Raw genomic sequence first — 21,242 nt, 5'->3', positions numbered from 1 at the left:
GATTTTCGTCCTTTGTGTGGGCGGAAGGGGGTAGGGCGAAATTTTGAGATATACGTTTTATAGTGAGATCTAACAGGAGTGCGGATACCAAATTTGGTTACTCTAGCCTTAATAGTCTCTGAGATTTGTGGTTGCCTCAGATTTTCGTCCTTTGCGGGGGCGGAAGGGGGTGTGGCGAAATTTTGACACAAAACCGTCAAGGTCCGATATCACAGGAGTGTGGATACCAAATTTGGTTGCTCTGGCTCTTATAGGTTCTGAGATCCTGGAACTCATATTTTGCATTTGGCAAAGCCGACCATGAAACCTGTGTGTTAATAATAATTATACGATCTGGTTCAGATTTTGCACTCTGGAAGATATAGTCATCTTTTACGATTCTGCGTTTTTAGTTTTCTCGTATCGTCGAAATTGTGGATGCCACAGATTTTCGCCTTTTGTGGGGGCGGAAGTCGGCGGGGCAAAGTTTTGAAATATTCTTGTAGCAGTGACATATCACAGAAGTGCGGATATAAAACGTCGTTGCTCTAGCTTTTATAGTCTTTGAGCACTAGGCGCTAATAGGGACGGACAGACGGACAGACAGACATGGCTCAATCGACTCGGCTGTTGATGCTGATCAAGAATATATATACTTTATGGGGTCGGAAACGATTCCTTCTGGACGTTACACACGTTACTCATTTTGAGTATCGGGTATAAAAAAAAAATGATGTCCTCATTTGATCGCCTTAAAATTGATGACAGTTTTTTGAGTCTGTGCCCTTCATTATGGAACATTAACCCATCTTACTTAAAAAGCAAGAAGAGTCTTTCATTACTTAAGGCAGTAAATGATACAGCCGAAAGAGCTGTGAAATTGGTGCAACACTTTCACGAGCGTCTAACAGTGGATGAAGAACAAAAACAGTTTTTGTTACGTTGCGTTCAGGAACATAGAATCATGTATTCGGATTGTAAAAAGGAAACTTTAAAAAGGAAATATTTCCAATAAATAGTATAGTATAGTTATATGAAAAATCGGTTACTAAGTAAAATATCTCAAAAGCCTTTCACGTACATATGTAAAACTTTGAGTGTGATTCGGCATGGGTTAATGACGAAATTTTCAAATAATAAGATTAAAAAAAAAATAATAATAAAAAAATAAGAGGGTATGCGCGATTAAATTCGAAAAAAAAAATTTCCCCCATATAAGGGACACTTTAATGTGCATGGGTTACATATGTCGTCTGTCTTTTAATCCCCGTTTCTTTTCTTGTCTTCCTTTTAACCAATATATTTCAATTGTTCCAAAACAATTTGGGATAGTAAAAAGTGGCGAAAACAAGAGCACACAAATATTAATTCGTAAAAATGTTTGTTAAAATTTGAATCGAAAAAGATAGCGAAAATCGGAGCATTGCTGTATATATTTTTAAACTTACTAGAACAAAGCACAAGCTTCTTCACGTAATTCGTTCTTTATGAAAGTGTATTCATAGTAGTTCAGTTTTGGTAATATAGCAATTACATATAGCAATAAACAGAAATCAGTCCTCTTAGCAACTGGGTTGCCTTCCAAATTAAGGACCTTTAAGTTAGTCATAAAACGGAATCGTTCAATCTATCGGAGAAAAGAATAAATAATGGAAAATTTGAAATATCGTCAAAATATAAATAGTTTATAAAATTTTTGAATAATTTATAATCTGTAGAATGAGACAATAAATTTTGATCATTGGAGGAAAATTACTTATTTATTTTTTAAATTTTAACAACACAGTTAAACTATAATGGAAAAATAACAACATAAATTTAAAGAAAGCTTGAGTGCTAACTCAGCAAACAGAGCAAACGCAAACAGCAAACGGATAACTTAGATATAGTTCTTTGCATCAGACTTGCTACCTTTCTTATGGAAAGGATTTATAAACGATTTCTTTCTGATCAGGGGGAAGCATGAAGAATCAATGGACAGGGTGAATAATTTAAGAATGGGTCCACACAGAACGGACCTGGGGAAAACAATGACTTAACTAGTCGAATATCATGAAGCAGCAAGCTTTTACTAAGCAAGGCACTGAAAATACCGTTTGACCACGGTAAATCGTAGGGGTACGGCTGACCAGAGTAGCTTTCCTGAGAATTGGTGGTTTCGAAAAATTGGATGAAAGATCGGCGATTGCTTGACGATTTGCCGACGTATTGAGAAATGATAGCGAGGATAGGTGTGTATCCTGTGAAAAACGTATCCTGCATCGGTATAGATAGTTCTTATAGCATTGAGCATTAAGAAATGAAAAGTTTGAGCAAACTGTTACGAGAGAAAAAAGTAGGAGAACCAACTTCTTGAAATTTGTTATGAAGTTATGATTTTAAGTTTGTTAGACTATTTGGTTTGGATGACTCTTTGGTAAACTAGGGCGGTTTCCAAGATCTAATCGGACAAGAAAGGGGGACCCAAAAATGATGTGAGTGAAAAAATGTGTCAAGTGCAAAAATTGCTTGTGCCTTTTACTAACATAACAGTGCACATATACAAGGCGGACCAATCAAAATCCCTAATGTGGTTTTAAAGTTTCGCAAACTCGGCTTTATCGGACACATTGAGACAGCCTACTCCTCCGATCCAATACACTTGGTCCTACATCTAGTGACACTTCGACAGTAGGATGGTAGGCGTCTTCAGGTATAGTGAGTGGAAGCGCCCCGGTCACAACACTGGGGTCGGATCCGGAACAAAGCACAGATCAAGCAATCGATCCAAGGAATTTTTCACACGGTTGACTTGAGACAGGCTAAGCAAGCCGTCAAAAAAGTCATGTCGTGACATGGGTCCTAGGTTATTAGACTCGTTTACGGAAGACTGAACAGTTCCTGGCAAGTAGACGTCACCAAGAATTATCATATGATCTTTATCTGATAGCGAGGAAGAAACAGCGTTAAAAGCGGGCAGGTGCTCTTGTATTGAGATCTCCAAGCACGGTGGAACATGCGAACAAGTAATGAATATTGAAATAACTGAAAGAACCTGTTTTGCATTCTTTTTGTTGTATCTTGTATTAGGTGCATTCATTGTTATCAATACTTAATTTAAAAAATGATCCTGTTTTCCAACCCACCTAATGCTTGGGCTGTTTTATAACTTTTACTTTACTTTACGACAATATATTAGGTATTTTCCCCGAAATTTCTTTATTGATTAAAAAATATTATATTATAAAGACACATATGCACACAATATTGTTGAGCTTCTAGACGGCGTAGTACCGTGTACTACATGTTTAAAGATTTTTCTTTGCAGCTTGTTTTATAAAAGTATTCGTTCAGTTAATAACTTCGTTTAAGAACTTAATTTAGCAATGTGAAATGGCTGGAACCGCCTTGCTCAAAAATAAGTTTGTCGCGATGAAATCTCACTTTAAAAAACTCACAATTTTCACTGAGTTCAAAAAGAAGAAGGGTGACAATTAGACAGCCCACCAAAAAAATTGTCATGCGCGGCTGACCAGACCAGGCCCTGAACACAAATCCAAGGTCAGATTTGCTACATCACGTCAGGCTTTTTTCTTAAACTCAAAACCAATATGGTCAAAACATATGGAAGCTCATTTGAAAAATTGATCGTATTTGTTTGAAACTCGTCATTCGGTGGCCTTTGGGTTCGTTGATTACAAATTTGATGTCAGTTGCTTAGAAAATATACAACGTAATGTGACGGCGCTTCGGCCGGGGTATGCTCGTCGCGCCGGGTTCCACAGAAATTTGTTTGATCTCTGGGTGTGGTAGCTGAAAGAGAGTCTCGTGGTTCAAGAATAAGGCGGGGCTTGAGCGGTAATAAAAGAGGTGGAGTTATTTTTATTGTTCTTAAAAAGGTACAAAGTTTGGGTAGGTGCGCGGGTTTTTTTCTTCTGGCTCTTCCTTCGGGGTCGGCTGCCGGGGTCGGCTGCCGGGGTCGTCCTTCGGGTGGGCCGCACGTGGCGGATGGTTGCGTGCGGGTCCACGTAGTCTTCTGGTCGGTGTCGGTTGAGGGCGCGGAGGTCTAATGCGCTCCGAGGAGAAGAATGTTGCGGAGGGTAAATGCGCTCCGAGGGGAAATAATGTTGCGGAGGGTAAATGCGCTCCGAGGAGAAATAATGTTGCGGAGGGTAACTACGCTCCGAGGAGAAATAATGTTGCGTAGGGTAAATGCGCTCCGAGGAGAAATAATGTTGCCGAGGGTAAATGCGCTCCGAGGAGAAATAATGTTGCGGAGTGTAAATGCGCTCCGGGGAGAAATAAGGTTGCGGAGGGTAAATGCGCTGCGAGGAGAAATAATGTTGCGGAGGGTAAATGCGCTCCGAGGGGAAATAATGTTGCGGAGGGTAAATGCGCTCCGAGTAGAAATAATGTTGCGGAGGGTAAATGCGATCCGAGGAGAAATAATGTGGCGGAGGGTAAATGCGCTCCGAGGAGAAATAATGTTGCGGAGGATAAATAATGTTGCGGAGGGTAAATGCGCTCCGAGGAGAAAGAATGTTGCGGAGGGTAAATGCGCTCCGAGGAGAAATAATGTTGCGGAGGGTAAATGCGCTCCGAGTAGAATAGGAGGATCGCTGGGGCTGCTGGTGGCTGCTACTGATGCTTACCTCTCCACTGTCCGGAGCCGAACTGATGATGATCACTCTGGCGGAGCCCTTTTTATTTCCGAAAAGCAGCTGATCCGTACGGCATGTCCCTAGCGCTTTGTGCTGATGTGTCCCTACCGCGTTTGTACGGATCGGCTGATAGTGTGCCCGTTAGTGCTTGGGTTATGGCGCACTTGGGGCGGTCAGCTGTGGGTGGGACAGTGGTTGGCTGTGCTTCGGGCCCATTGGTGGTGATCAGCTGTGGTTGGTTTTATGTATCTTCATTGTTTGCTTATTTCTACTTATTTCTTTTGTCCTTATGTGGCAAGTCTTCATGTATTGTCGCTTATGTTCTACTTATCCTACTAATACTTATAGTTTAGTCTTCATAGCTTGTCTTGGTGTTTCTAGTATAATTAGTCTTCAGGGTTTCTTCTCGGTGTTTCTAATGTTTTGTTGTGTTTATGCGCCGGCGCTTGGTCTTCCTGGTGCTGGGCGTCACAGTAATAAAAATGGCTTTTTTCAATTACTTGTTTTGAAGAAAAACGACGGCAGAAAGTGAAAAATTAGAAGAGTTTTTCTAATGAATTAACCGAAAACTTTGGGTGGCTGTAATTTAAATTATTTATTCGGCGGGGCGAAAAATTAATACGCTCGATCTATTTCAATGTTAGCGAACAACTATATTTCCTTCACAATTCAAATCTCTTACTCTAGCTAACCTACGGTGGCAAAGCGGGGCGAATTCGTCAAGAGCGAGAGAGCGAGCTTTTATTGCGCTCCCGCTTTGCCCTAGCCTAACTTACACTAGACTTCATAATTAAGATCAATAACTAATAATCGCCGCCATGGATGGAAGGTCACGCAACACCGGCCCCGTTGAACGCCTGCATCGGCTTCAACACATTGGGAGCGGCGCTAATTTGTGTATGGCCCACCGAAAAACCGCTCCAGTGCTAGTCCTTATTTCGCGTGCGTGGCGATGACCCTCCCCACGAGCCACTCCTGAGGCGGCAGATTGCCCCGAATCTGCAGCCCCAGGACATATTCGCGGGACCATCGCTGCCAAAACGCTTGCCTGACTGACGAGACAAGTCGCCATCGCCGCAAGCAACTGAGACTCTCCTGGTCCGGAGTCCGCAGTGATGGGGGGGCGATGAGCGACCCGCCTGTCAGCAGGTGCCCGGGTGTTAGGGCCTCGCCGTCGCTTGGATCTTGGCTGATGGCTCCCAGCGGCCTCGAGTTCATTATGGCCTCGATGCCGACGAGGACTGTGGCGAGCTCTTCGGCGGTCAGGTTACCGCCCGTAGGAGTAGGCTCTTGGCAGTTTTTAAACCTGCCTCCCATAGCCCTCCCATGTGAGGAGCTCGCGGCGGTATGAACGCAAATTCGCATCCGTTTTTTGACGCGAAGTCGCGAATTTTGTCTCCCTGCTCCTTGAGCCTGATCCGCAGAGCGCTGAGATGGCGGCTCGCTCCGACGAAGTTCGTCCCGTTGTCGCAATGAACGACTTGGGGATATCCTCGGCGCCCGACGAACCTTTGAAAAGCCAACAAAAAACCATCAGTGGTTAGATCGGAAACTATTTCTAGGTGAACCGCCTTGGACGCAAAACAAACAAAAAGCGCAATGTATGACTTGTATGGGGGCCTTCCGCGAATTTTCAATGTCGTGTGCACTGGTCCACAAAAATCAACGCCGCAAATTGAAAATGGGCGGAGAGCACGGAGTCGATCTGCGGGTAAATTCCCCATGAGTTGCGTCAGCAATCGAGGCTTGCATTTAAAACAGCGCATACATGATCGAACTGTCTGACGGCAGACCTCCTGAGCTTTCACTATCCACACGCTCTGTCGAAGGATGCTCACAAGTGCTCGTGGGCCGACATGAAAATTCGAATGGTGCAGATGATGAATATAGCTTCGCACGAATTGCGAGCGCTTAGTCAAAAGCAGAGGAAACTTGGCATCGTATGATATAGGAGCTTTGGCTAGTCGCCCCCCACTCGCAACAACGAAAAGTTACACCAAGTCCCTGTGTCTTCATGGATGAATGGGTTCAACCGCTGAAGACTAGGACCAATTGTAGATCCTTTCCTAACCTTTTCGATTTCTCCTTGATACTCGTGATGCTGGACGATTTCAACAATTTTATAAAAGGCTTCATTGTATTCGGTCGGTGAGGTAGTTTTTCCGAATTTTAGGCTTGGGTCTTTACATTTTCTTATAAAGCGGAACACATACACGAACACTCTAAGCAGTTTGAGGTGTGACGAGAATCCCTCGATGACATCTAACAGCTCCGAACTTCGCACAGCCGCGGTCAGCCCGACCGCAGTCTTCCTCTTTTCCAGCTGAAGATCATCGGAGTGTTCGAAATGAGCGTTCTTGGCACGTTTAATAGGGGCTTGATTCTGTGACAGAGATCTGCGAGAAGGTGAGCGGCACATAACTCAAGCCTTGGGAGCGTTTTGGTCTTGAGCGGCGCTACTTTGGATTTCGAAGTCAACAATGATACTTTTAAACCTTCTGCAGTTCTGCTACGTATATAGACGCACGCTCCATACGCTCTCATGGAGGCGTCAGCAAAGGCATGTATTTGAACCGGTGACATCGGATCGGAATACACAAACCGAGATATGGATATGTCTTCCAATTGAGATAGTGTATTTTTCAACTTATTCCACGCTGTTTCCAAATGCAGCGGGATCGACTCATCCCAATCTAGTTTGTTAAGCCAAAGCTCCTGCAATAGGATCTTGCCTTTTATAACGATAGGACTTAATAAACCAAGGGGGTCAAACAACTTTGATGTCACCGATAGTATGTTCCGTTTTGTCGCTCGGAGACCCATAACTGAATTGTCAATTTTGAACTTAAAGGCATCGTCAGTAGGTAACAATGAGATTCCTAACGCCTTTGTCGACTCTGAATCCGAGATTGTTATGGGTTTGGCTGTGCTCTCAGATGCGGTGATCTCGGGTGAGTTTGAAAACCACTTAGTCAACTCAAACCCTGCGGTCTGAAGAACCTGAGACACTTCGGACTTAATTGCCCTTAGCTCCTCTACGCATGCAGCACCAGTCAACAAGTCATCGACGTAAAAGTCGGACCCAATAACGTTAGCAGCTCTAGGGAATGAGAGCTTCGCAGACTCACTCAACCTTTTCAAACACCGGATAGCTAAGAATGGGGCTGGTCCAGTCCCATAGGTTACAGTGTTGAGCTTGTATAATCTCAAGGATTCAGAAGGGTCTCTTCTCCACACTATGAGCTGAAACTGCCGATCCGCTTAGTTCACCATCACTTGGCGATACATCTTTTTAACATCAGCAGTCAGGGCAAACCTGTGCAGACGGAAACGGAGCAGTGTCGAGTATAATTCCTCTTGAATGGTAGGTCCCATCAGAATGTCATTTAAGGCCACCTGTGAGGACGTTTTGGACGAAGCATCGAACACGACTCGGAGCTTGGTAGACGTACTTTGGGGCCTCAGAACACACTGATGAGGGATTACGTAGTGTGGAGTAGAATGAATCGTATTGTCAGTAGGAGACATATGACCTAAGGAGAGGTACTCTTCCATGAATTCCAAGTACATTTTCTTCAACTCAGGGTCACGATGCAATCGTGCGCCGTTTCGCAACCTCAAAGGTGTTGCCTAAACAATTTGGATCTGATTTAAACGGGAGCCTTACTTCGAACCGACCTGATGATAGTACCTGAGTCGTCTTACGATAGTGTTCTTCACATAGCTTGTGCTCAGGTGTGGCAATTTTCTTGGTAAATGGCATTTCTTCCAGTGACCAAAACTTTTTCAAGGTCCTATCGATGGATACTAGCAACTCTTCACTGCAACTCAAACTGTTTGTAATTTGAGGAGCAGAACTCCTGGAAACATATTTTCCCGACACAGCCCAACCAAGAAGGGTTTTCTGAAGAGTTGGAAAGTCAGGACCTTGTTTAATTTGACCAACAGCTAATAATTCAAAGAACGATTCTGCTCCAATTAACATATCTATTCTTTGTGGCTTGTAGAAATAAGGGTCTGCCAGTGGTAGGTTCTCTGGGATTCTCCAGTCAGTCACATTCACTGACTGGTCAGGGTGATAACCTGAAATTGATTTCAGGATCCAAAAATCAAAGGAGAACTCACTACCATTTATTCGCGACTTCACCACTGTGTGTATTTTATCCTTTACTTGAGAATTAGATTCACCAATTCCAAGCAAGTTAATACAGGACTCCTCTCTACGGATCTGTAAGCGATTAGCGGGGTCCTCGGTAATGAAATTTGTTTGTGATCCAGAGTCGAGCAGCAGTCTGGCCAGAATGTGTTCACCGCTCTTAGTTCGGACGCTTACGATCGACGTAGCCAGAATTACCCTGTCCAACGCTGTCGCATGCAAAACATGTGACGTGGAAGGTTGATTCTGATTTGATGGAGGAGAAAAACTCTCTTGGGGTGGTGGCAACGCGAGACTATTAGCCGACACTGTGTATCGATGCAATAATGTATGAGCGGCTGCACACTCGACATTTATTGGCTTTGCATTTTACAACAGCGTGGCCTTTTCGCAGACAATTAATGCATAGGGATGCCGACTTAGCAAACTCAAACCTTTGCATCACCGAGAGACGCGAAAATGGAGGTCAATTTGACACTAAATGGTCTCCTGAATTGCAGTAGCTACAAGTTTGCTGAGTTCTACTGTTGGTGGAATTGGAAGAACAAGCAAATGAACTGCGATTATGTTGCTTGCTTGGCATGACTGTCTTGCCTTGGCTTGGTCGATTCTTCAGCAGACAGATGCTGGTATCGACGATTCAAGACTTTCTCAAAGTCGGACCAAAGCGGCAACTTCTCATAAGTAAGCTGTTCATCCCACTTTTGTTTCGTCACTGGGTCGACTCTGTTTAAAACGAGATGAATGAGTATTGCATTCGAAATTTTTGTATCATCTCCGATCGACAGTAAGATCCGTAAATCGACGAAACAGTATCGATTAGAGTTCTTAGGGCTCGCGCACACTATAGCTGAAAGCGGAGCTGAAATCAAAGCTGAAAGCTCAGCTGATCTGAGAGCTTTTCTCAGGCAGAATCAGCTTGCAGGTGCGTACATTGTCGGCTGATCTGATTGCTGAAAGCTGAAAACCACTGCCTCCCTTTGTCTATCTCCTTAAGTGGCATCAATAGATATCATTATAATTATTATTATTATATTGTTAATGGATTATTACTTCACAGCACGTACACAGCCACGCGGAAGTTTTCTTCGTTTTTTTTTTAAGTTAGTGTATTTTAACCACATTTCCGTTGAGTTTGTATTCGTATTACTTTTTTTTACGAATTATTATTACATTTTTACATTACATTGGTAATGGTAAATAATAAAACTTTATTGCCCAATTTATCGCCTTCCAGAAATTATAGAACTAAAACTATTATTCAAATATTTTTAATAGTCCCGCTTATTCCCCAGCGCTGGGTTAACCGCAATTTCGCTTAAAAATGTTTTGCAGCCCATTTTCGATCACTTATGAACCAATACACACGAACAAAATAAGCAATCAGCTTGTTGAAAAAACAAACATGCTTGATCGATCAAACTAAGCTGAGCTGATTTCAGCGAGCTTTTTCAGCTTTCGGCTCAGCTCAGTCTGCAATGTGCGCACTTGCACCGGTGCAGTGTGTTTGTTTTTTCAGAGCTTATAAATCAGCTATCAGCTCCGCTTTCAGCTACAGTGTGCGCGAGCCCTTAGAGATGATGCAGATTGATGCGATATTCTCGGCAGATTGAAAAATGTGAAAATATTATTCGTGAAAATCAAATAATCGTTGTCATATACTCGTTTTAGGCCAGCCATGGACTTTTCATAATTTGCCTCGGTGACTTGGAACGCCTTTATTGTTCCTAATGCTTCATCAGAGAGGCACGAAATCAAACGATTAAATTTTTCGATCACCGGTATGCTGTTGTCGCTATGGACTAGTCTCTCAAAAAGGCTAATGAAATTTTTGAATTCCGAGTGTTTACCACTAAATTTGGGTAATGCCAATTTCGGAAGTCTAGCATGAGTTGGGGCATGAGAGCATGAGAAGACATTGGCTTCGTCTCGCTTGCTGCATCAAAGGCGGCGATAAGCGACATTATCTTTCCCTTGGTGACAATCGTCAGCTCTTCCAACTCGGCTGCATATGCATCATCACCTGTTATGTCCTCGATTTGCTCCTGCAAATGGTTAGCCTTTTCAATTGAAGCATTCAAACAATCTAATCTACATTGTAATTCCGGTAATTGCAAAGGAATCGACCCTTGATCTAATCGATCCTCTAAGCGGCGAATGCTTTTTACTCGACTTTTGAGCTTAATCTTTAAGTCTTCAAGAGTGGACTTACTGTTTTCTGCCATAATATTTGTGTATGAAGTTTTTACGCAACAAACCACTATTATTTCTATTTATTTATTTATTATTATTATTATTATTTTTTTTTTTGTAATGTTTGAACGAGAACGATAATCGAAAACGAATTTTAATTGAATGTCGAGGCACGAGGTATCAAGTGAAAGAGTAGTTGCAAGTGACGGCCGAAAACAATATACCCGTTAGATACAGGGTAGCGCGTCACTTGGCGCACCGTTAAGCTCAAGAGCTGCAACGAAAATTCTCCCAACAAATACAACGCAAGCAGCAGTGGAGAAGCGAAAACGAAATAATGCACCGGTGCTGCTGCTTGTATGTATGTGTGGATATTTTCTATACGCCGTGGCTTGGGTGAACGAACGAGGTTCGTTGTGAGGTTCTAACGACGAGAAAGGTAGAACAAAATAAAGGGGGGAGGGCGACAGTGATTGCAGTAAACGATAGATGTATGTACATATAACTGTTGCGTCCAAATAGCGGTTCACATACGTCTGTATGGGTCGATATGTATGTATTTATGTGTGTTTAGTTATATTTATGCAATTACTAATAAAATGCATGCAATCAAGCTCTACTATATGTATATCATACGTCTGTGCCTAGAATTGAAGGCGATGTGCAATGTTTTCAGCACAAGACACCTCAAGGAGAGATCTGAATGTCTTTTGCTCAGCCTTCAATTTTCTGCACAAATACCTCTGATTCCTCTTTTGGATCTTTGAATCCAACTGCTACTTTCCTGGCTTTATCGCAGGGCATCCCTCGGCGGTAGCAGAAATTTGCACAAAAATTATTCTTGGCGCGACCGACGCGATGATATTATGCAAATTGATTGCCGATTGACACACACACCACGACGCGGGCAAACGAATATGTTTGCATATACTGCAATTTCTTGTGTCACTGTCACTTATTGTTGTTGCCTATAATTAACTTTACAGTCCACCCGGGGGCGCCATGAAAAATTAGAAGAGTTTTTCTAATGAATTAACCGAAAACTTTGGGTGGCTGTAATTTAAATTATTTATTCGGCGGGGTGAAAAATTGATACGCTCGATCTATTTCAATGTTAGCAAACAACTATATTTCCTTCAAAATTCAAATCTCTTACTCTAGCTATCCTACGGTGGCAAAGCGGGCGCAATAAAAGCTCGCTCTCTCGCTCTTGGCGAATTCGCCCCGCTTTGCCCTAGCCTAATTTACACTAGACTTCATAATTAAGATCAATAACTAATAATCGCCGCCATGGATGGAAGGTCACGCAACAGAAAGTGCGTAATTAAAGATCAAGACATCTTAACTGAAACACCTACATTGAAGGTGTGTATGCTCTTATGAGCACAGTCTGCGCTGTTAAAAGCAAATTTGTGCTGTTATGCGCAAAAATGTATTTCTTGCCAACGATAACAAAATCGGACTGCGTCAGGTGTTTGTATGAATCCGAAAACTGCCGTTGCCCTGACCAATTATTTCCGACCCAAAATTTGAGGTTGGGTCAAGAAAATATTATTTATAAAGAAGGCACAAGCTAAATTGCCCTGATAATGGTGTAAAACAACATTTGTAAATGTATCAATAGGTCATCTATTTTTTTTAAATTTTCTATCAAGATTCGGTTTGTTGTATAAAAAGCGGTTTACTTTTCATTTCGTCGTGGATAATTCTTTTGTTTTGAAAACAGAGAAATCTTGCGGAATGTAAACATTTATTTGATTTCATGGCTCGGAAAAATTTTGTGAAAGTGAAAACCAGGTATATACATGATTAGAGATGGATTATCTGCTTTGTCCGTGTCCTAAAGGTCGAACTGTTTCACAGCATGGCGATTTGTAAGTGTAGTTGACGGTTATTGAGTTAGATAATATAAGAAGGAATAAAGAATATAGCGGATGTGTCTTTTATTGCTACTGTCTTCAATTAGATCACACTGCAGTTTGTCGGTAGCTAATAATATTGAAAACGAGCAGAAATATGTGAGTTGCAACTAGGCCCCAACTCTACATTTGTAGCCAGAGTGGTGCGCCCTGCACTGCACCAGGAAGAGTGTGTGGAAGAGAGGGAATGAGTTAGCGCGTGGAAGGCGTTGCGTAGTCATTGCAAATTAATTTGTTCATTGTGGCTATAATAATATCCCGATCTGATCCTGCATTCGGCAATCTGGTAGATATGGTCATTCTACATGATTCTGCGTTTTTATGCTTTTCTCGTATCTTTGAAATTGTGGATGCCACAGTTTTTCGTCCTTTGTGGGGGCGAAGGTAGGCGTGGCAAAATTGTAAAAGAAACCTGATTCAGTGTAATATCACAGAAGTCTGGATACAAAATTTCGTTGCTCTATCTCTTATAGTCTCTGAGACTTGGAGTCAAACCAGACGGATTGACAGAATATATGTATATTATGGAGTCGGAAACGCTTCCTTCTGGGTATAACATCCATCCAACATCTCATCCCAATACACATCCACTTTTACCACAAACCTAATAGACCCTTATACCCATTTTGAGTATCGGGTATAAAAATCGCACTTATAATAAGTTACTTACGCCTGCAACAGTATTAATTAAATTACATCCAAGGCTTAAAATAACAAGTTTTTCAAGCGCATCCATATTCTCAATTTTTTCGATCCGGTTATTAAATAGCGATAAAACTTCAAGATTAACAAGTTTTTCAAGGTTTTCTATTTTTTCAATGTAGTTAAAACTTAGGTTTAACTCCGTTAGAGCAGGCAGCATTTCCATATTTTCAATCACTTCAATTTTATTACAGTTTAAACTGAGCTTGGTAAGATTTGGAATGATCCACAAATGATCTATGCGTAATATATCTGTAAAATAAAATAGGTTTAGTTCGAAGGATTCCAATTGTTAGTTTACGCAGTTCAATATTAGCTATAATAAATATATAAATTTATATATATATTTTTGCCAGTGGTTCAGCAGTAAAGTATATCCTTTTATTATTGTTTGTTATTTAAACTGCTGATTGTATTTTTTATACCCGATACTCAAAATGAGTATTGGGGTATATTAGATTTGTGGTAAAAGTGGATGTGTGTAACGTCCAGAAGGAATCGTTTCCGACCCCATAAAGTATATATATTCTTGATCTGCATCAATAGCCGAGTCGATTGAGCCCTATATGTCTCTCTGTCTGTCCGTCCCTATGAGCGCCTAGTGCTCAGAGACTATAAAAGCTAAAGCAACGACATTTTATATCCAGACCTCTCTAATATGTCACTGTTACAAGTGTATTTCAAAACTTCCCCCCGCCTACTTCTGCTCCCACGAGAGGCGAAAATCTGTGGCCTCCACAATTTCAAAGATACGAGCAAACTAAAAACGCAGAATCGTAGAAGATGACTATATCTTCTAGAGTGCAAAATCTGAACCAGATCGTATAATTATTATAGCCAGAATCAAGAAAACAATTTCATTCTTTCTCGCTCTGTCTCTCTCTAACACACAGGTTTCATGGTCGGTTTTGCCAATTGCAAAATATGAGTTCAAGGATCTCAGAACCCATAAGAGCTAGAGCAACCAAATTTAGTATCCACACTCCTGTGATATCGGACCTTGACCGTTTTATGTCAAAATTTCTGCGTTTTCAGTTTTCTTGTATCTTTGAATTTGTGGATGCCATAGATTTTCGCCTTTTGTGGGGGCGGAAGCAGTGACATATCACAGAAGTCCGGATATAAAATGTCGTTGCTGTAGCTCTTATAGTCTTTGAGCACTAGGCGCTCATAGGGACGGACAGACAGACAGAAGAATATATATACTTTATGGGGTCGGATCCGATTCCTTCTGGACGTTACACACATCGATTTTCACCACAAATCTAATATACCCCAATACTCATTATGAGTATCGGCTATAAAAAAAATTAAGGTGGAGCTCGGATTACCAATCGCCCAGGCGTGTGAACCAAATTTTGAACCAATTTAACCTCACATATCAAAACAGAGTTGGCAAACCTCGCTTAGCTAAGCGCCAAAAAGATGTGTGCATGGCCTTTTTGGGACATCGAGATTAAAAATGTAATTTTTAGTGATAAAAAAATTGAATTTAGACGACCCAGTACCAAAAGCACCTTGTGCTAGAAGCAAAATTGTTGGAATACCCAGCAAAACGTATATAAGGAACGACTCCTGGGTCAGTTGGTCTCTTAGATCCGCGAATCCGCTCTAGAACCACGAGGTAGGGATGGGTAGATTTGCGAAATTTGTAATTCTAGAACTGGACAAAATCGCACATAGTGGATAATGGCTTCTGAGCTAACTCCAAATCTACCAAAATTCGCTGAAAATTCAGAATCGTGGTCGTGAAAAGAAATTAATTACGTAGATCATGTGGAAAACATTGGATTAACATTTAACAATACGCTTTCTTAGAGTAGCCAGGTAGTGAAAGCTACTGGTAAAACATATAGTCTACTAAGACAACTCGCACCAACACAAAAATTCTTACCAGATATACTCAAACTAATGATAGCTAAGACATATTTGACACCCACCTTATTCTATGGGATTGAGATATTTGGAAATTGTGACGCTCAATCTTAAAAAAAGGTAACAAATGTTAAATAACAACATTGCCCGATACATATATAATAAAAGACTAATCGATCATATCTCAATCTTAGCAAGACAAATATGGATTTAAGGACATCGATCGGGTACAGAACAATTATTTTTCTACATCGAATAACCTATACCAGACAGCAGAGCTACTTATATGATAAATTATATAATTATATGATATATAAATTATGTGATAAATTTACCTTTGCTTCATCAAATAGAACGTTGAATCTTGTAAGCATAAGGTACAAACTTGCCAAGTCAGGAAAATAATTTTAAAAAAATGCTATTCTGGAATGGAACGAGTTACCTTTCAACATTAAAAGTATTAGTACAGCAACGCAATTTAGGGAGAAAGTAGAAAAACACTTGATAAACTCTTAAAAAAATAAAAAAAAAACAAAAAAAAATAAATAAATATTAACAAAATAATAAAAACTAAAACAATTTCATTTTCTCTCGCTCTGTCTTTCTCTAACATCATCTCATCTCTCTAACATCTTTCTCTAGATATCAGAGACTATAAAAGCTAGAGCAACCAGATTTGGTATCCATAGGTACCTGTGGTATCCTGTGATATCGGACCTTGGCAAGTTAGTTTCAAAATTTCGGCACACCCCCTTTCGCCCCCGCAAAGGACGAAAATCTGGGGCATCCACAAATCTCAGAGACTATTAAGGCTAGAGTAACCAAATTTGGTATCCATACTCCTGTTAGATCTCACTATAAAACGTGTATTTCAAAATTTCGCCCCACAAAGGAAACGAGAAAAAAACGAGCAATCATAAAAATTGACCATATCTATCAGATTGCTAAATCTGGATCAGATCGGATAATTTTTATAGCCAAAAGGATTAAATCAACCGACGATACACTCAGACCGATTTTCTGTCTCTCTCGCACGCACTCTTTGACGTGCCATTTAATATTAGCGGCGTCTGCCGGAGGAGAGCCATACTGACTAAGTATCGGGTATAAATGTAGAGTGGCAGCAGTAGCAACTCACATCGTTCCCCCACGTTTTTATCAATAAAGATAGTTTAATGGTCAATTTCACTATAAAAATGCCTGGAAAAGCTGAAGATGGTTTTTGATGCTGCAGCTGAATACGGGCTAAAGATGAAGTGAAGGAGGTAGGTTATCAAGTTGGAGGAGGTGAAATCAAGGCAGAATTGCCGAAAACCAAAACCAACCAACATCAGCAAGTTCCCGATGACAAGAAACATAAAGGCCGTGCTGTCGTTTTTAGGATAAGTTGGGTTTTTCCGTAAATTTATCAGTATATGCTAATCGCCAAACCATTGACGAATCTGCACAAAAAGATTTTTAATTTAAAATTAGTCTGGAGGAGCTGCAGGCTTTTGCTACATTAAAGGAATGATTGGTGACAGAGCCGATCTAATGCAGGAATCTAAAAATCGTGATACACACTGATGCGCCGAAGGACGGGTATGCAACGGTGTTGTTATAGTGGTAATTGCATCCGAGTAAAAACACCCCGAAATCTGAAGCACGACAGTATATCTATATACAAGAAGCCAAGGCAATTTTCCTCGCGTGCAAAAAATTCAGTCAGTACATACTTGGAACAAACTTTAAGCTTGTAACGGATTGAGCTGCTTTTAAGCAAACTCTAAGTAAAAAGGATGTTCCGCGGGAGGTAGCCCATTGGGTCCTGTACCCGCAGGACTACGATTATTACGTGCAACACAGAGCTGAAGCATGTGGATTTCCCGAGTAGGTACAGAACACCGCAGAAAAGAAGAGGAACAGCAAAAGAAGAAATAACTTAAGCATCGGCAGTATAAATCAGCCGTGCTTAAGCCGTAAGCTTAACACTTATTATTCTCCTACATACCAGACTACCGCGATTTAATAATATCAATAAACTAATCCGCGTATGTTACATACATATAAATGATAGCTCATATGAAAGCTTGATGAGTTCTACAACGCTTGAGCTGAAATTTGGCCAAATCATAAAATTCAGTCCCAGGATGGCTATATTTAAAATGGAAAAAAGACCGCGGAACATGGCGATTTAAATTTTTTGTATGAACTAGGTCTTTGCAGGGCTGTCAAACGTTTTCTAACCAAAAAAAAAAAAAATAAAATTGTTGAGTATTAGTATTATAATAAAAGGAAGTGGTGGATATAATATGGTAAAATGACTCGGGGGGCAGTCAGCAATATTCGATCTCAACGTAGATTTTAAGTACAAGATAATATTTGACAAGCGGGAAGAAATCATCAAGGGATGATTTGTATCGAACAGAGTTTCAATACGATTGCTCAATTGATTACGCTTCACCGCATTTCGTTCGTATTAGTGAAATGAACGTAGTTTATTAGCATAGTGGCGCATTAAAGTTTTCGGAACAAACAAGCTTAAATTGCCAGTCAAACCATTGCTGCGAAACAGCAGAAAAGGGCTGATGAGCTCTGCTCTGAGAGCTGAGCAGCTCGGGGAGACGAGATATGGAGCTGGGAGCGCGTGTGATCGCAAAAGGGACCGAGACTCAAGTTATGGATAAGTTGCCTTCTGTGCAGAGTTCTTAGAGCGTAATTTAGCGATGCATGAGTAGGTAGGGAAGTACGTAAAAATAGCAAAATTGAAGTTCAACAACTTATTCTACCCTTGTATTATAGGGTTTACAGGTACCGATTCCGAGTGTATTTTTCCTACGCTTCCCGCTATTGCCCACTAGCAATAATAACGGTTGCTCCCACTGTACGCTGGGTATTTGTGGTCTTAATAAAACCTTTCACTGTCCCCAATAAAGTACTTTTATTTATATGCTGCGATTCGCATATATATTGCCTGCTTTTAAGTTCAAATGTCATATTAATTAATATTTATACTCCACTTTATAGGAACAAGTGAACTCCAGAAGAGCTAATTGGATTTGTATGTCTTTTGTATGTCTTTTTATAAACTTACTTTTAAACTCCAAGCGAATTGATGTAATTTGATCTAATACAACGGGTTCCATTTTATGTAGGCGTCGCTCTTCACCACGATATGCATCTTGCAAAAAGGAGTTCTCAATCATTATTCGATTAATAATACCAGGTTCAATATCGGGATAAATAACTTCCTCAAGGAGAGGCTTGTTACTATCGTCTCCTTGTTTAATATAATCATTTTCCATATTAGATACACAATCAGATTAGCACAAAAAGAAGTTTGTTGTGAAGCGTACGTTTACCGAATTATTTTGTAAATTATCGCTTCTACGATGAGTTTATAGTTTAAGGCTACTATTTTTCTATTTAGTGTAGACATATATAATTTTGGTGAAAATGGATAAATCGGGGAACAATTGTTGATGAGAAACCGATGAGAGTAGTATGCTGCAGGCTAGCAGAATGAAATAGACTGATTATATTTCAGTGTTTACTTTACCCGACGAGGAAATTGTCAGGCAATAGTCGGAGATCAGCTCCAAAATCGAAATATTATTTTCCACTCAGAACTATATAACTTTCAGCCATTCTTAATTGTCGCCAATAGCTAAAATTACGTGCTCCTGTTTATGTTAATGCCTTTATGCACTTTTTATGCGCGCTGAATTTCAGCGTTTACATATGATTGAGGTCCGATACTTAAGGTTACAATATTTATTAATTAACTATTACTACTAATTAACTATTGAAAATTCGAGTCGGTGCAGCCGGTGATTGTCTCCGCCTCGGTAACAAATATATATTTAAAATCGACCACGTGCAAGAAACCAAAAAGGGAAGAAACCAAATAGATTCGAAAAAAAACTTCGGAGATCCCGTGCGGAGTGCGCTTCTCGAAAATCGGGCTAAATTAATAACCGTGCGCCGGGGAAACTGGCAAGGCAACTACCCTGGCGTAAAGTGCCTAATTGTCACGCCTCGCCACCAATTGCGTCCCACATCACCCTCTAAAGTTCTGCCCCCACACAAAACTCCCCCCCTTGACAGGAGTTCTCTTCGTGAGCCGATATTGGTGTGGGCCGAGTTTTTTCGCCTTTGGAAATCGTTGGAAAAGTGCACTTGCCCGGCCATAACCCTTGCGCCATCCATAAACTACGCGCAGACCTCTTTGCGCCTTGCAGTTGCGGACCAGAGAGGGTATACAGATCACAGATCACACATCACCCCCTCCCCCGTATGCTCCACTAACTCGCTGTCTGCGACGGCGTAGAAGAATCCGTTATGGATCCGGAACAAGATTTTTTTAGCACAGTTTAGCTTTAATTTTAATTTTCTTTGGTTCCCTCTGAACCCTTCCATTCTTATGTAAATTTCGATAGCAGTGAAAGTTCCCAAAACTTAATTTAATTTGCTGGCTGGAAAAATAAAAACTTAATAATAGTAAAAAAAACCTTTCGAATATCCACCCTTTTCGATTTATCCCCCTCCGACATGGGCACACATTAACATTGTTTCCACAGCTCCACAACGAAAAGCGCCTTTCGGCTAGGGACCACTGTACTGAAGCTGTGCATTGCTCTGTGCACTGTGTTAAATTGCATTGCTCGCATTCCATGCATTTCGCTAATGCATAAAAACGAGGGGGAACGTTGTGAGTTGCTGCGGACACCACAACACTACATTTATACCCGATACTTAGTCAGTATGGCTCTCCTCCGGCAGACGCCGCGAATATTAAACGACACGACAAAGAGTGCGTGCGAGAGAGACAGAAAATCAGTCTGAGCGTGACGTCGGGCGCTGCGTAGCCACTGCAAATTGATTTGTTCCTTTTGGCTATACAAATTATTCGATCTGATCCAGATTCCGCAACCGGATAGAAATGGTCATTCTCTATGATTGTGCGTTTTTAGTTTTCTCGAATCTGCAATATTGTGGATGCAACAGATTTTTGTCCTTTGTGTGGGCGGAAGGGGGTGGGGCGAACCTTTGAGATATACGTTTTATAGTGAGATCTATCAGGAGTGTGGATACCAAATTTGGTTACTCTAGCCTTAATAAACTCTGAGATTTGTGGATATCGCAGATTTTCGTCCTTTGCGAGGGCGGAAGGGGGTGTTTCGAAATTTTGAAACTAACTCGTCAAGGTCCGATATCTCAGGAGTGTGGATCAAAAATATGGTTGCTCTAGCTCTTATAGGTTCTGAGATCCTTGAGCTCACATTTTGCCATTGGCAAAATCGATCATGAAACATGTGTGCTAGAGAGAGACAGAGCGAGAAAGAATGAAATTGTTTTCTTGATTGTGGCTATAATATTTAAACGATTTGGTTCAGATTTTACACTCTAGAACCTATAGATTCTGCGCTTTCAGTTTTCTTGTATCTTTGAAATTGTGGATGCCACAGATTTTCGCCCTTTGTTTACGAGGAAGTGGGCGGGGCAATGTTTTGAAATGTTCTTGTAACAGTGACATATCTCAGAAGTCTGGATCCAAAACATTGTTGCTCTATCTCTTATAGTCTTTGAGCACTAGGCGCTAATAGGGACGGACAGACGGACGGACGGACAGACGGACGGACAGACAGGGCTCAATGGACTCGACTATTGATGCTGATCAAGAATATATATACTTTATGGGGTCGAAAACGATTCCTTCTGGACGTTACACACATCCACTTTTACCACAAATCTAATATACCCCAATACTCATTTTGAGTATCGGGTATAAAAAAATAC

At 41.0% G+C, this 21,242-nt stretch overlaps 1 protein-coding gene across 1 annotated transcript in view; it reads right to left on the bottom strand.

The window, feature by feature from the left end:
* Window positions 1–18,748, bottom strand: part of LOC6602924 (dynein regulatory complex subunit 3) — a 54,706-nt gene extending 35,958 nt beyond the window's left edge. The window contains exons 1-3 of the mRNA XM_002027911.2: window positions 18,538–18,748; window positions 13,558–13,841; window positions 1,428–1,606 (exon numbers count right to left, since the gene is read on the bottom strand). Of these exons, the coding sequence (XP_002027947.2) occupies window positions 1,428–1,606; window positions 13,558–13,841; window positions 18,538–18,748 (674 nt within the window). The remainder of the gene's footprint in view (window positions 1–1,427; window positions 1,607–13,557; window positions 13,842–18,537) is intronic.
* Between the last annotated feature and the right edge of the window lie 2,494 nt (window positions 18,749–21,242).

The sequence above is a fragment of the Drosophila persimilis genome, unplaced genomic scaffold (assembly GCF_003286085.1).
Source record: "Drosophila persimilis strain 14011-0111.01,24,50 unplaced genomic scaffold, DperRS2 tig00000652-arrow-arrow-pilon, whole genome shotgun sequence".
In the NCBI taxonomy this organism is placed as follows: Eukaryota; Metazoa; Arthropoda; class Insecta; order Diptera; family Drosophilidae; genus Drosophila; species Drosophila persimilis.
This window is presented reverse-complemented; position numbering and strand designations above follow the sequence as displayed.